A 13149-nucleotide genomic window follows, 5' to 3' on the forward strand; every position below is an offset into this window, starting at 1 on the left:
AAAGGTCATTCTTGTTGTGTATGGTAAAAACAATCCTATTTTTTTTTTTTTTAAATTATCATGACCTTATATTCCTTGAAATTATTCACATGCAGGTTTTATATTATACTTCCAGTAGTTTTCCTGCAACATAGTTATGAGAACAGACAGACTGATAAGCCAGATAGTGTTATCCTGATGTGACACCAAATTCTCCTTTTAAGTTAATACAGAAATGTATGGCAGTCAGAGGGGATAATTACTAACTGAATCTTGGTTTGGGCTGAGAATGCTCACCTCCTTGTGGCCCAGGTTTAATCCCCAGATTCTTTTCTTGGTCACCTCCTTACTCCAGGGAAGGAGGGGGGAGGTTATTTCACTGGAATCTCCAGTTTGCTTTCCTACAGTCACAAAAGCAAAACTTTAAATTCTAATTTGGAGTATTTCTGTCTCTTCTCCTTTCCCCCCCCCCCCCTTTCTATCCAGTAGTCCTCCATCCCCCATTGCCTCCTTCGCATCATGTTGAGTGTACATTTTCCTCATTCAGCTCTCCTGTCTTCTTTCCAGATGGTGATCTATGAAGCTGCTCGTGCTCTTGTAAACCTGAAGAATCTGAAATCCCGAGATCTGTGTCCAGCAATTTCAGGTGAGTGTGGTGAAGAGCTTCAAAATCAACCACTCTTCAAAATTATTCCACTTACTCACCTTCCTTTGCTACTTTGGAGAGAGAAATCAGAATTTCATCTCTCCAAGGGTTGATTTTAACACTGTATACATTTTTTCAGTTCTACAACTGTTCCTGAGCTCACCACGCCCAACCCTTAGGTTTGCTGCAGTGCGCACTCTGAATAAGGTGGCTATGACCCAACCCATGTCTGTCACAACTTGCAACTTGGATCTTGAAAACCTGATCACTGATGTCAATCGCAGCATTGCTACACTGGCTATCACCACCCTTCTTAAGGTGAGTAAAATTGCTTGGAGAAATTTCTTTCTCGTTTTTATGCAAGATTTGTATGTCATTGTATATGAAAGTCACAGCTTTTTGATACTGATTGTTACTGATATGTTTTTAGACTGGAAATGAAGGAAGCGTTGATCGTTTAATGAAGCAGATCTCTTCCTTTATGTCGGAGATTTCAGACGAATTCAAGATTGTTGTTGTTGATGCTATCAGGTTGGTAGTGGCTTAAAGCAAAATGTGTATCAGGTGTTGTTTATGGATCATGTAAAATTTGTTTGTGGAATGATATCCTCAACTTCAAGTTGCTGTGAGATCTTAAGAATCTTTCATGTGGAGCAGGTTGAGGTTGTGTGTGTGTCCATGTGTTGTTGTTGCTGATGTTAATTTTGTTGTTGTTGTTTTTAATTAATCTGTGCTTGCTGTGTTTCAATAACATTTGAAAGGATAATATTAAAGTAACAGTGAGGCGCTGAACTACTTTTAATAGAAGCTTGAAAAAAATTATGATGCAACTCAAACTTATGCCACCCTGAAACTAGTTAGTACAACTACCAAATGAGTTCTTAAGTCACATAATGGGAGCGTGCCAAATTTTTGTGGGTTCTTTTACTCCACAAGAGTAAGCTAAGGTTTGCCCAATCCTTTTTTTCAATAATCTGTTCGTGTTGTCCTTTGATTGTTTGAGACTAACCTAAACACTAGCCCCAAGAAAGACAGAATTTGTGTGCCGGCCCCGGTTGTTGACTGGCTGGATAGCGTTATCGACGGATGAACCTCTAACTGGTGGATAACGCAGTAGGTTTTGCCAACACTTTTTCGCTGGATAGCGATTTCTCTGTTGGATAGCGTTATCAGCTCTTTGAACAACTGGGCCAAGATATGTGTAATCCCGTAAGTTTTGATGCATTGAGGTGTTTTTGGTCATCAAATTCAGGTCCCTGTGCCTCAAGTTCCCCAGAAAGCATCACGTAATGATGAACTTCTTGTCATCCATGCTGAGAGACGAGGTTTGTTTGAAAATTCACCGACTAAGGATGATATGTCACCTCTTTGTGACTAAGGAGGTCTAAGGGTCTGACAAAGGATGGTCGTGTTAGTGTAGTACACTAGGACCATACAACTGATTTGTTAATGGAGCATTTTCCTGCTTGTTGGAAAGAAACTTAAAAAGTCTGTAGATTAGAAGTAGAAATCTGATGTGAGTAAATAAGCTACTAATAATTATTATTAATATTAATAATAATATAATTAATTAATTAATATTATATAATATTAATATTAATATTAAGCATTGGAAATCTTGGTTAAATTCTGAGAATGCTTGAAATATGCCCAACCGAGCTCGTTTTTTTGGTAGAGAAGGTGCTCTGCCGACTGGTGTAAAGCCGGTAAATAAGCAGAGGGGATTCTCGAATTTATCTTGTTAACGCAGTTTGTCTCTGAGAGAAGGTAGACCAGAATCTCCTGTACATGCAAGTGGATCCATTTGTCCGTATGTTTTTCCAGTGACCATCATTTCACTTTATGGTTGATTATTTCAGGGAGGGTTTGACTACAAGAAAGCCATTGTGGACACAATCATCACTATCATTGAAGAGAATTCTGAAGCTAAAGAAGCTGGTAAGTTTTGTTTGTCTCAACTAGGTGCCTTAATATGATTTCTGTATACTTTGCAAGCCCCAAGCACAACTCTTTTCGAGATAAAATGAGGTAGACGTCGCCAGAACTAAAATTTTAGTCGACAGGAGAAAACGCGAAGCAAATTGCCGCGAAAGATTTCTTCAAACTCGTAGTAAAATGGCGCTCATCAATGATCCTATCAACGCGGCTTTAAGTTTTTTTTTTCCGCGAAAATGACACCCTCGCCAACTTTCGCGGCAAACACAGTCCCCAAACTTTGTTACTAATCGTCTTGGCGATCAGGAAGGTCATAGCTTGAAGCGCTGACTTTTCCAAGTATGATCTGTCCTTCTGTATGTCAGCAGCTGTATGTTTTCTCTCTTTAACAACATAATTACTCGAAAAGCTCTCCTGGTAGAACGTGGATAAATTTCATATTGCAAAATTTCACTTTTTTTTAACCCATGTTGTTTTTTTCTACAGGACTTGGCCATTTGTGTGAATTCATTGAAGACTGTGAACATACAGTTCTTGCCACAAGAATCCTGCATCTCTTGGGACGTGAAGGACCGCGCAGCCAGAATCCCTCAAAATACATCCGCTTCATTTATAACAGAGTCATCTTGGAGAACGCAGCCGTGAGAGCTGGTAAGATCATTGTCCTTTGAAACAGTTTTCTTTCCCACAACACATATCATAACTCACTCTTTTAAACAGTTATATTTGGTCAATACAATCACTTTTCACCCGGGCTCGAAAAGCTATCTTTTGACCGTCCAGGTTGCGTATATGACCCTGTTAGGCAAGTGACTATTTTCAGTCACCCACTCATCTAAACGAACCACATTTCAATCGGGTTATGGAGGGTTCGCTTCAATGCGAGTTCGCCCCTGCCACCTAAATGATTTTGCCCCCACCTTTACCAGATTTGAAGGGTAAACTCGCAAAGGTAGTAGGAGGCGAACTTGCAATGAGGCGAAACCTCCAGCAACCTTTCAATTCCGTTACCGTTTGCTTTCTTTACATCTCAACTCGCCAACACTATTGGTCAATCCACAGACACGCCCCGTCAATTCGGCTCCCTTGGTGTCCTTTAATTTTTCCGTGAATTGACCTTGCCCACTAATTATTATTGCTTGATTTGTTGCCCTTGTTGCAAAATTGAAAGCTTTCCATTTGAAATAGTGCGAAAGTTGGAATGAAGAAAAAAATATTTGTTCAATATATGCTTTATGGGCAAGATTAGCAGCTTATCACAGTTGGCAGCTCGTGAAGTAGCTAATTGTGACGCTGGATAACCGTTAGCTTTGTTTGTGGTGTTATGTGGGTTGTCATTATTTTACTCTAGGGTTTAACATTATCCTTTGAAGTATAATGTTACGACTTGTTGGGTAACTTTTTTTCTGTTACTTCACAGCGGCTGTGACATCCCTTGCCAAATTTGGAGCTCACTGTGACAGCTTGTGTTCAAGCATTTTGGTTCTTCTGTCAAGGTCAGTAATTTATGATATGCCGTCAGATGGTACTATTTAGTAAAAGTTTACCTTCTGCCGTGTCTATAGCTTGTTGGCAAATAAGGCAAAGTCGAACCCTAGCTCCTCGGATTTCGTGCTCTGTTGTTCCGATGGCGCCTTCTCAACCGATCAGGTTTTACTTGTACAAAGCGCTGAGGATGCCATTCAGCGGATAAATCACTAACCGCCAAATAAGTTGTAACAAAACGCACTGCACTGTCCATCGAATAGAGATTTATCCAGTGGATGGCGTTATCCATTATTCGAGCAACTCGGATGAAATGATGTGAGCATGCGCCGACCGAAGCGCGAAATCCGAAGTTGTGGGGTTCCATTCTTCATGGGGACTCCGATATTTGCTTTGCACCACTCTGGTGACAAAACGAATATTAGCTTTATTTATTCGACGAATTAGCTCAAAATTTACCTTTTTCCCTATACAAACTTTTCCAGGTGTCTTTTGGATACCGACGACGAAGTGAGAGACAGGGCAACCTTTTATGTGAATGTTTTGAAGGAGAAAGAGAAAGCCTTGTCATCAGGATACATCTTGAACGGTGAGCTACCAAACATAAACTGAAGAACTGCCACTTGACGCATTTCGATCGATGGTCATGAAATCCAAACCAAAGCATTCGCAACGGCTAATCAGAACGAAGGAAAATATTATAAGCAACCAATCAGAACTTGGAAAGATACATGTAAACGTTTTTAGCGCGGGAAAACGCTTAATTCGTTGCAGTTTTGGTTCTGATTGGGTAAGAGAGTGGCGCACGTTTTCTAGAAGGCAGTGAGCAAGACCTCGTCATTGGCGCTACAGAACGCACTATTCTCCGACGAGTCGCGAAGAGGTTTGCTGAAGGTCTAGCACTAAAAATGAATAGTGCCAGACCCCTTACAGACCTCTCACTGGCTCGTGTTGGCCAAGCGCCTCATACTTCCCCGCAGGCAAAGAGGCGCTAGTGCTGAAGCACTAATAATGAGGAAATGCTCGCCGGCTAGTTCTCCAGATCAATCTCAGCACATTGTAGAACAACACAAATTGTTGTGACAAACAGACATATAAGTAATTTCTGTTCCTTCCACAGGTCTTCAAGTGTCCATTGTTGGACTGGAGAGAGCTCTACATGCCTATGTCAAAGACTCGTCGCACACTGCGCCATTTGATCTGAAGACTGTTCCCTTGGCAACCACGCCCATGCAAGACCAGGTTGTTAAACCTGGAAAAGCTGGTACGTCTAGTTCCTGTACGTTCTCTATCATTTAGGTTTTTCCAGTTTGTTGTAACCTAGTCGGTGTTTTGCTGTCTTCGCGAACCTAAGGCGTTTATTCAGAGAAGGTATTTTTTGTGCTTCGTAAGCAAATCACTGTAGGTTGTGAACTGTTTTTGTTTGAAATTGTTCTTGCAAAAGTGTTTTTCTTCTGTGCGAGGAGAAAAGAACGACTGTGCTACAGGTGTTTCAATATTTTTTCCCGTAAGCGGCTGCCTGTGGTGTGACAGGAAAAGGGGCCGCAAGGCGAAATCCTAACACGAAAGAGGTCTTGCAAGCGGCGGTAGACCGCTGGTAACCGCTTTTCACTGAAACTGTAGTTGTACTCTAATGACATTCTTTATATTGGGCTTTCACTTATGAAGGTATAAGCCCGAAAAAGAAGAACGCGTCATAAATCGAAGTCTTTTTTGTTGAGATACACTGAGCACTTTTTTGTTTACTTGTCTTCTGGTTTGCTTCCTTCCTTCCTTCCTTCCTTCCTTCCTTCCTTCCTTCCTTCCTTCCTTCCTTCCTTCCTTCCTTCCTTCCTTCTTTATTAAGTCTTTTTCTTTGATTGTCTTTTTTTTCCTCTTTAAAGCAATCGAGACACCATCTGCTCCAACCAAAGCTGCTGCACCTGTGGCAGCCACTAGACAGGACGTTTATGCTGGTAAGGAAAAATATCTTGCCCGAGGTAGAATTATTTAGAGCCATTGTTACCGAGGCTTTTCAAAGATTCCCGAGCGGGAAAATTCTCCAGCCCGCCCACGGAGGTATTGGTTTTTGCGCCCGCAATCTCTATAACCGGGATAGGAATCTTCGCATTAGAACACTCCAGCCCTTATTGAGGCGAACGTCAAAGTTTAAAAGTCTCGTTCATCTAATTGAGCAAACTCAAATTTCTCATTGAACTGAAGGAAGAATTCGTCTAGAGCTCCTACGAACTGGCCATTATTTTTTTACGAATGTTTCTATTCAGAATCCAGCCATATATCAGTAGATTATCGCGTCCCTTTTCAAAAACAAGTGGTCCAAAAAATAAATATAAAATTAAAGTTTTGAATGCTTTTTGTCCTTACTTGTCTTCTTTTATTTTCTCACTAGAACAACTGGCAGCCATCCCACAGTTTTCCCGGCTTGGCCCGCTTTTCAGGTCTTCACCGAAACCAGTAGAACTGACTGAATCTGAGACAGAATATGTTGTTAATTGTGTCAAACATATCTTTAAGGAACACGTCGTCTTTCAGGTAACGTAGGAGGGAAATAAATAATTTGTTAAGGCAATTTTCAATTGTGTCGAAAGTAATCTTGAATTTTATAAGTTTTGCTTTTCTTCGCTTTGAGATGGTCCAGATAACTGCGCCATCCTCTCGACCAATCTGATGCAAAACTAAAAACCCATCAGGACTTGGTCATCCATGTTTCTTGCGCTTGAAGCAGTTTGTTTGTTTTAACCTCGATTTCTCATTGGTTGGTTTCATATGATATTTTCCTTTCGCTTTGATTGGCCGTAGTGATTATAGATGCTAACTGGAGAGTGCTCCAACTTACTTTCCACTCTCGGGCGAGAAAGCTTTCTTCCAGTTAAATTATCAGAATTTGTCTCCTTTTTGAACTTCACGTAGATCCGATCGACCTGTTGAGGAATACCTGTTTAGATCTTTAGATGAAGGCAATTTTCATTTGATTATCAGCCGTAGTTTTAAATTGCTTTGGTTTTCTCAATGACACTCTTTGATTGGTCTAAAAATCTGTCACCGCCCTTCAATCAATCAGATATAAAACTAAAGCCAGGCGTGACTTGGTCTTTGGCGTTTTCCCACGCTAGAGGCCGGTCACGCAACTGTACTCTCAACTCTCATTGGCTCCTCCTAATATATAATCATCGCTCTGATTCGCCGTTGTGATTAGTTTGGTTTTGACCAATAACACTCAATTGAATGTTTCTTTCGATAGTGCTTCCTGATGTTTCATATTGTTTCATTTTGTTTCAGTTTGACTGCACAAACACACTGAATGACCAGATCCTAGAGAATGTCAAGGTAGAAATGGAGCCGTCGGATGGAGAGTTTGAGGTGGTGACTTACGTCCCACGCTCTTCGCTTCCTTACAACACACCTGGTACTACCTACACACTGGTAAAACTCCCAGAAGACGCTTCATCAGGTTTGCAAACTTTGCTATTGCATTTCATCTGTAAGGACGGCAACGCCAAGAAACACATTGGTTAGAAAATGAGTGTATAATGTTAGCTAGAATTTTGGGACAGGCTCAGGGCCATAGGCAGACTTCAAAACAAGACGAGGCAAGTTTCGAGCGCTGAAGGCGCGGGCCGCAAGGGGGATTTGGGGGCAGCCCCCCCCCTCCCCCGAAAATTTTGAAATCTAGAGGCACAGAAATGCTCTTTTAAGCATTTCCCGGGGCATTTTTCTTCAGAAAAGTCAACCTCGGGCCAAAATCTGCCTCATGCTAGCTACGGCCCTGAAGCTGGATGTGTTTACCGTCTCTTACGGCGCCGCACTTTAACTTCAGAATAAATTATGCGAGCAATGCAAATTTTGTTGATTCGCGTTGTTGTTTTGCAGAGAATGGCTAAGAAATGAACAGAATTTTAAAGCGCACGTGCGGAGCTATTCACCTGCTGAGAAGATCCTTTTGTTTTGCTTACCCCTTCGTTGCCATCTCCATCGAGGTCTTTTTAAGGTCTCTGCTTTCTGAATTCTTCCAACATAAAGGCCTCTTATTCCTTTTTTTTAGTTACATGCACTTTCACGAACACACTGAAGTTTGTGGTTAAAGACTGCGATCCAAGCACAGGTGAACCGGATGAAGAAGGATACGAGGACGAATATGTGGTATGTGTTGGACTGAAATTTTTCCCTTTTTTCACTCTTTTCTTTTTTTGATGTATGAAAGTTTTCTTAGTACGGAATCGGGGAACCTCATCGGCTGCGAAGATTGCTACTTTGGTGCGTCAATGGCACAGGCTCCAGGCGCTATTTTCCCACCCTCAATCAGTTTTTTCTTCATTTATTTGCTCAGTTTTTATTCACATGCCATACTGGAGTTAGGTGCAGTTGCTGGCTACCAAGTTCCAACACGGCCACCGTAAAGTCTATTTGTTTTCAAATTGCCCTTTTTTTTCTCTACATCTTGTACATAACAGAGAAGACACTTGCAGAAGTAACCTTTCTATTTCCAGGCAAAATTTATGCTTTTTGGGAAATAGTAAGTTTTTCCCTTTTAGGTACTATAATCATTCGTCTGTCTTAAATGACACGGGTCCATTGTCAACTTAAAATGTTGTTGTAACAATGTTTACCTTACCCCTCCCCCCAGCTTGAAGACATAGATGTGCTCGTGGCAGATCACGTGCAGCGCGTGCACAAGACAAACTTCTTGGCCTCATGGGATGAGATTGGTGACGAGTGTGAGATGCAGGACACTTACGCTTTGACTCAGATGGCCAGTTTGGAAGGTAGAGTTCTCAATCCTTCTGTTTCCCTCTGTGTGCTTAAAGTAGTGTTTGAAAACCTGACTTGAAAAAGCAAAATTGATCAACCGTTTTCGATCGTCTCGCGGTGTTATTCTAGAGATCGCTTCGTTGATAAAATCGATTAAAAGAAGAAATGATGTGATGTAATTCAACCTTCTCTGATGCCCGCACCCCCCTTGATTCGAAAGACGCTTTTCCAATTTACAGCTTCAACATACCCCCGCCCCGAGTAACCCATGGGCATTTGACTGTCCTCCGTGCTGCCCGGGGGGTGGGGAATTTGAACCTTGCTTATGTGGGATGGGGGATTTCCTCCGGAACTGTCCAAGTCTTTCCAGGGAAATACAAGTGTTTCAACGTTTGCTGTAGAAGTGTTTAAAGTTAATAAGTCCACTTTCGCAAGCAGATGGCTCAGAGGAAAAGGTCTTTAAAAAAGTCACGGTCGCTGAACTTGCCGGTTAGTTCCCCCCCCCCCCCATAGCCTTTAATTATTTATGCTAACAAGACTCAATATCTTTTGCCGTTCATTTTATCAACAGAGGCTGTCAAACAGATTATCGACTACCTCGGCATGCAGCCGTGTGAACGCTCCGACAAGGTTAACACTGAGAAGAATTCACACGCCTTGTTATTAGCGGGGGTGTTCCGGGGAGGCCACGACGTCTTAGTGCGAGCCCGTCTGGCGTTCGACCAGGGAGTGACTATGAACATAACTGTTCGTAGTGACGATCCTGTAGTTAGCGAGGTGGTGTTATCTGCCGTGGGATAATTTTTTTTCTGTGCGTTTGGACCTGGCTAATACAACAGTAATGTTTACTTCAAGCTTTGTAATTAACAGTCTTGAAAACCAGCTTAAGGTTTTCGAAGCGAGAAGTCACGGCGATTTCTAAAGATTTCTGAAAAATTAATGTCAAGTTTAGATTGTTGTCTTATCTGATGAGTGCAGAGATATTGGGTGTCGAGGATCTTTTTTTCCAGCTTTTAATATACTTTATGTAATGCTATAAATTGCAGTAGGGGATGGACTGAAAGCTCTGAACACTTTAGTTATCCTTTTAACACGCACGAGTGACGAAGACAGAATTTCTCTTTACAGTGTCAAAACAATATCAAGCAGACAAGGTAATGATAAAAAAAATAAATCAGGACTCATTAGTTGATCTAATACCAAATTCTCCAAACTATCATCGTAAGAATTGTATGACAGACAGTAAGGAGAATAACTAATACGATCGTGAGAGTGAACGTGTGATGGGAGAATGAAATGGTGACAAAATATGAAGGCTGGAAATGGTTACAATTAAAAAAGGAAGAACAAAAAAAAGAAAGTTGGAAGACTCAAAACTTTTTCGGAAATCTTTGTGTCAAGTATCAAGTTATTATTAGTATACTGTCAGTTTAGTATACTGTCAGTTTAGATTTTGCCCACTTTAACTTGTGTCCAAAGCAAAAGGAAAGAAATTTAATTGATTAAGACTTATATTAAATCTGTCATAGTTCTGCATGAAATAAATATTAACAACTTTAAATGAATGGCATGATCCGATGTTCTTGCTTGATGTTTTGTAACCCCCCCCCCTCCCCCTCTCAGCCTGTTCGGCCAAGTATCCCCCAGACCCCTTGCAACTCATTTGGAAAGTTTTCTTCCCCTTGGTGTTTGAGTGGATTTTCATTCACTTGTTTTACTCTACTGCAGCTGAGTCCAACGGTCCATTTATTTATATTCGGTGCTGTTAGTGATCTCATTTCTCGCCTCGGTTTTACGAAGATTTTGATATCCTTTGTCTTTGCGGGTGGAATTACTTTACCCCCAAGAGTGATTCATAAATGACGTCGCCCCACAGTATCAACACCTTGATAACCAGTGGGAAGAAAGAAAATTATCAATCAGAAAACATTTTGTAGTTTAGAGCTAAATTCTCTCAACTAATAAATGAGCGGAAGACAGAGAACCTGCAATGAACAAAAGTAAGAAAATCACACCGATCTCTGAACATCTCAGGTGTAGGGTCGGATAAATTATGCCAGCATCAATTTGAGTACAATGCTATAGTCGGAGCATCGAACGGTCGGCGTCGTGGCTAAATGTCTTAAACATATATTGATGATGCAGTTTATCAAGGAATAAATTTTAAAGCCTAAGTATTGTCACAAGTGAGCCTCCATTCCTTTCTTCCACGTTAGGAATCTGATCCATAAAAATGATTTTTAGGACCTCGGTGAGCATTTTATTCCAAGCAAATTTTACCCGCTGGTGGTCCGAATAGGGAGGGGGGGGGGAGGGATGGGAGGGAAGGAGGGCTATCATTTTCAATTATCATGTTAAGTATAATGAAAATTTCGTTCCATAATTTTCAGCAATGTGTCACCTCTGAACGTTTCGCTGGATCGAATTTTTAATGTACTTCCGTTGCTGGGAATGACTAGTAAAGTTTGCTAAGTTGTTCGGTTCTTGAGAGAAATGTGCACGAAGATTCATTCAGTCATTCCCTTCTCCCCTTTTTCACCAGAATTATCTTTGTATCAATGAGCTATGCAAGGGAGAGGCGGTTTATGATTTCTGCCAACAAGAAAGTTACTTCTTGCTGAGGAACAACTGAAACAGACGAAGAGCAGCGGAAAATTCAGTTTTCGGCGAAGCGGAAAGGCGTTTACTTCGCAATGATCAAGATCAACGACAATTAATAGTAATAAAAAATGTCCCACGATAAAGAAGAAAATAGTGAAACAATAAAAAGGAAAGAAAGAAAGAAAGGAAGAAAGAACAGGACGACGAGTTGGCGACGAGATATGTCACCGTTACCTGGCAACATCCCGCTGTAACTGCAGGCTCGGTAAACACGTCTGCCGCGAAAGATTAATATATCTGAACGAGCAGCGAACCAGGAAATAGCACAGTCTAGTCAATTAAAAAAAAACAAGATGTTTTGACGCCGTATTTCTTGGGATTGTGAAATTAAGAGATTTGTTCCTTCCGTTTGTAATTTCGATCGCCGACGTTGGTTTCGCCAAGAAAAAAGACGCTATTTTATTTAATTGGCTTTGGGGGAATCCCCTCCACAGGCGCGTATCTTTGCTCGGACGCCTTCTTGTCCAACAGATTCCCAAGTACGCGTGACTGAACCCGCGAAACAAATTTTTAATTTTTGGTTTGTGTCATTAGTTACATTGGGAAAGCTAAATCTGAACCTTATAACGGCCTCACTGATCCAAGTGAAAACTTTTTTTTCAACCACTTGTGTTGTAAATAAATGAATGTCAATAAAACAAAAGACGGTACAAACTTGCGTTTTCTATGCATTGAGACCTGCGGGATCGCACTAAAAAAACTGCAAATTGGTGCCAGTTTGTCTCAAGCTGGACTGTGAAAATAACAAATCTTGGCAAGCTAGTTCTCGAGTCAAAATGCCGCCAGAATAAGAGATAATTTCCATTGATAAACGCATTATAAACTTTTTCACAATTATCTCATCCGGTTTGGTCTGCGACTACGGTCCAGCGACGCGAGCGTTTTTATTTATTTATTTATTATTATCAGCATTTTTCCTTGTAATTTATCTATTTTCATCGATGTACTCCTACATTTATAACTTTTATGTAAATCTATCATTTGACCATGAACTGGAAAATGAACTTGAAAACTGAATTCTGTTCTCCTTCCTGTAGCCGTGAAATTCAGTGCATCGGGACATTTTCCTCCCAAGAAAATTTTCAGACACGTTTATTTAGGTAACTCTGCTCTTTCATGGAACCACCGATGCTTGTAAAAGCTATTAAATGCTGCTCGGAAAACTATTCTCGAGAAAAAAGGTACCTTTCGACCATAATTCCAAATTGAATATCAGCTTAAGATATTCTTCAATCCAATGTCTAATAGCAGATAGGACTTCTCACAAGATTTGTAACTTTTCTATTGTTTTCGTCTATGGTTGGGTTGATAATCTAAACGAACATAGACTTTTCTCCCAGGAAGGCAAGACGATTTGGAGGAATTTTTATGAGTTAATCAAAACTATCTTTGTAAAAAAATCCTCTCTATACGTTTAAAATACTTCAGTTTGAGAAGATAAATGGATTAGGTGTTTTCGATCGCATCAGCTGAAATGAAAAGACCAATGATATATGATCAAAACCATGCTAATTTTAAGTGTTCGTGTGCTGGAATCATATCCGATTGAAAATAAAATGTTCTTATCATATTCTGCCGAGCTAAGTGTCCTTTAGGCGGTAATTAATCGGTATTTTTCCAAGATCGGATAAGACAGGTCGCATGTTTTGCCAAAATTAAAAGTTACATAATCTGCGGGGGCGTCCCTGCGTGGC

General features: G+C 40.7%; 1 protein-coding gene across 1 annotated transcript in view; it reads left to right on the forward strand.

Moving 5' to 3' along the window:
* The window catches only part of LOC113679900 (coatomer subunit gamma-2), a 25667-nt gene extending 15308 nt beyond the window's left edge, over nucleotides 1-10359 (forward strand). Inside the window, exons 13-27 of the mRNA XM_027196877.2 lie at nucleotides 547-625; nucleotides 765-943; nucleotides 1056-1156; nucleotides 1878-1950; nucleotides 2485-2563; nucleotides 3047-3211; nucleotides 3981-4056; nucleotides 4531-4634; nucleotides 5166-5309; nucleotides 5929-6000; nucleotides 6435-6577; nucleotides 7325-7496; nucleotides 8088-8185; nucleotides 8670-8808; nucleotides 9366-10359. Of these exons, the coding sequence (XP_027052678.2) occupies nucleotides 547-625; nucleotides 765-943; nucleotides 1056-1156; nucleotides 1878-1950; nucleotides 2485-2563; nucleotides 3047-3211; nucleotides 3981-4056; nucleotides 4531-4634; nucleotides 5166-5309; nucleotides 5929-6000; nucleotides 6435-6577; nucleotides 7325-7496; nucleotides 8088-8185; nucleotides 8670-8808; nucleotides 9366-9595 (1854 nt within the window). The 3' untranslated portion in view covers nucleotides 9596-10359. The remainder of the gene's footprint in view (nucleotides 1-546; nucleotides 626-764; nucleotides 944-1055; nucleotides 1157-1877; nucleotides 1951-2484; nucleotides 2564-3046; nucleotides 3212-3980; nucleotides 4057-4530; nucleotides 4635-5165; nucleotides 5310-5928; nucleotides 6001-6434; nucleotides 6578-7324; nucleotides 7497-8087; nucleotides 8186-8669; nucleotides 8809-9365) is intronic.
* The last annotated feature ends 2790 nt before the right edge of the window (nucleotides 10360-13149 follow it).

Source organism: Pocillopora damicornis, chromosome 5 (genome assembly GCF_964200805.1).
Source record: "Pocillopora damicornis chromosome 5, jaPocDami1.2, whole genome shotgun sequence".
Lineage (NCBI taxonomy): Eukaryota > Metazoa > Cnidaria > Anthozoa > Scleractinia > Pocilloporidae > Pocillopora > Pocillopora damicornis.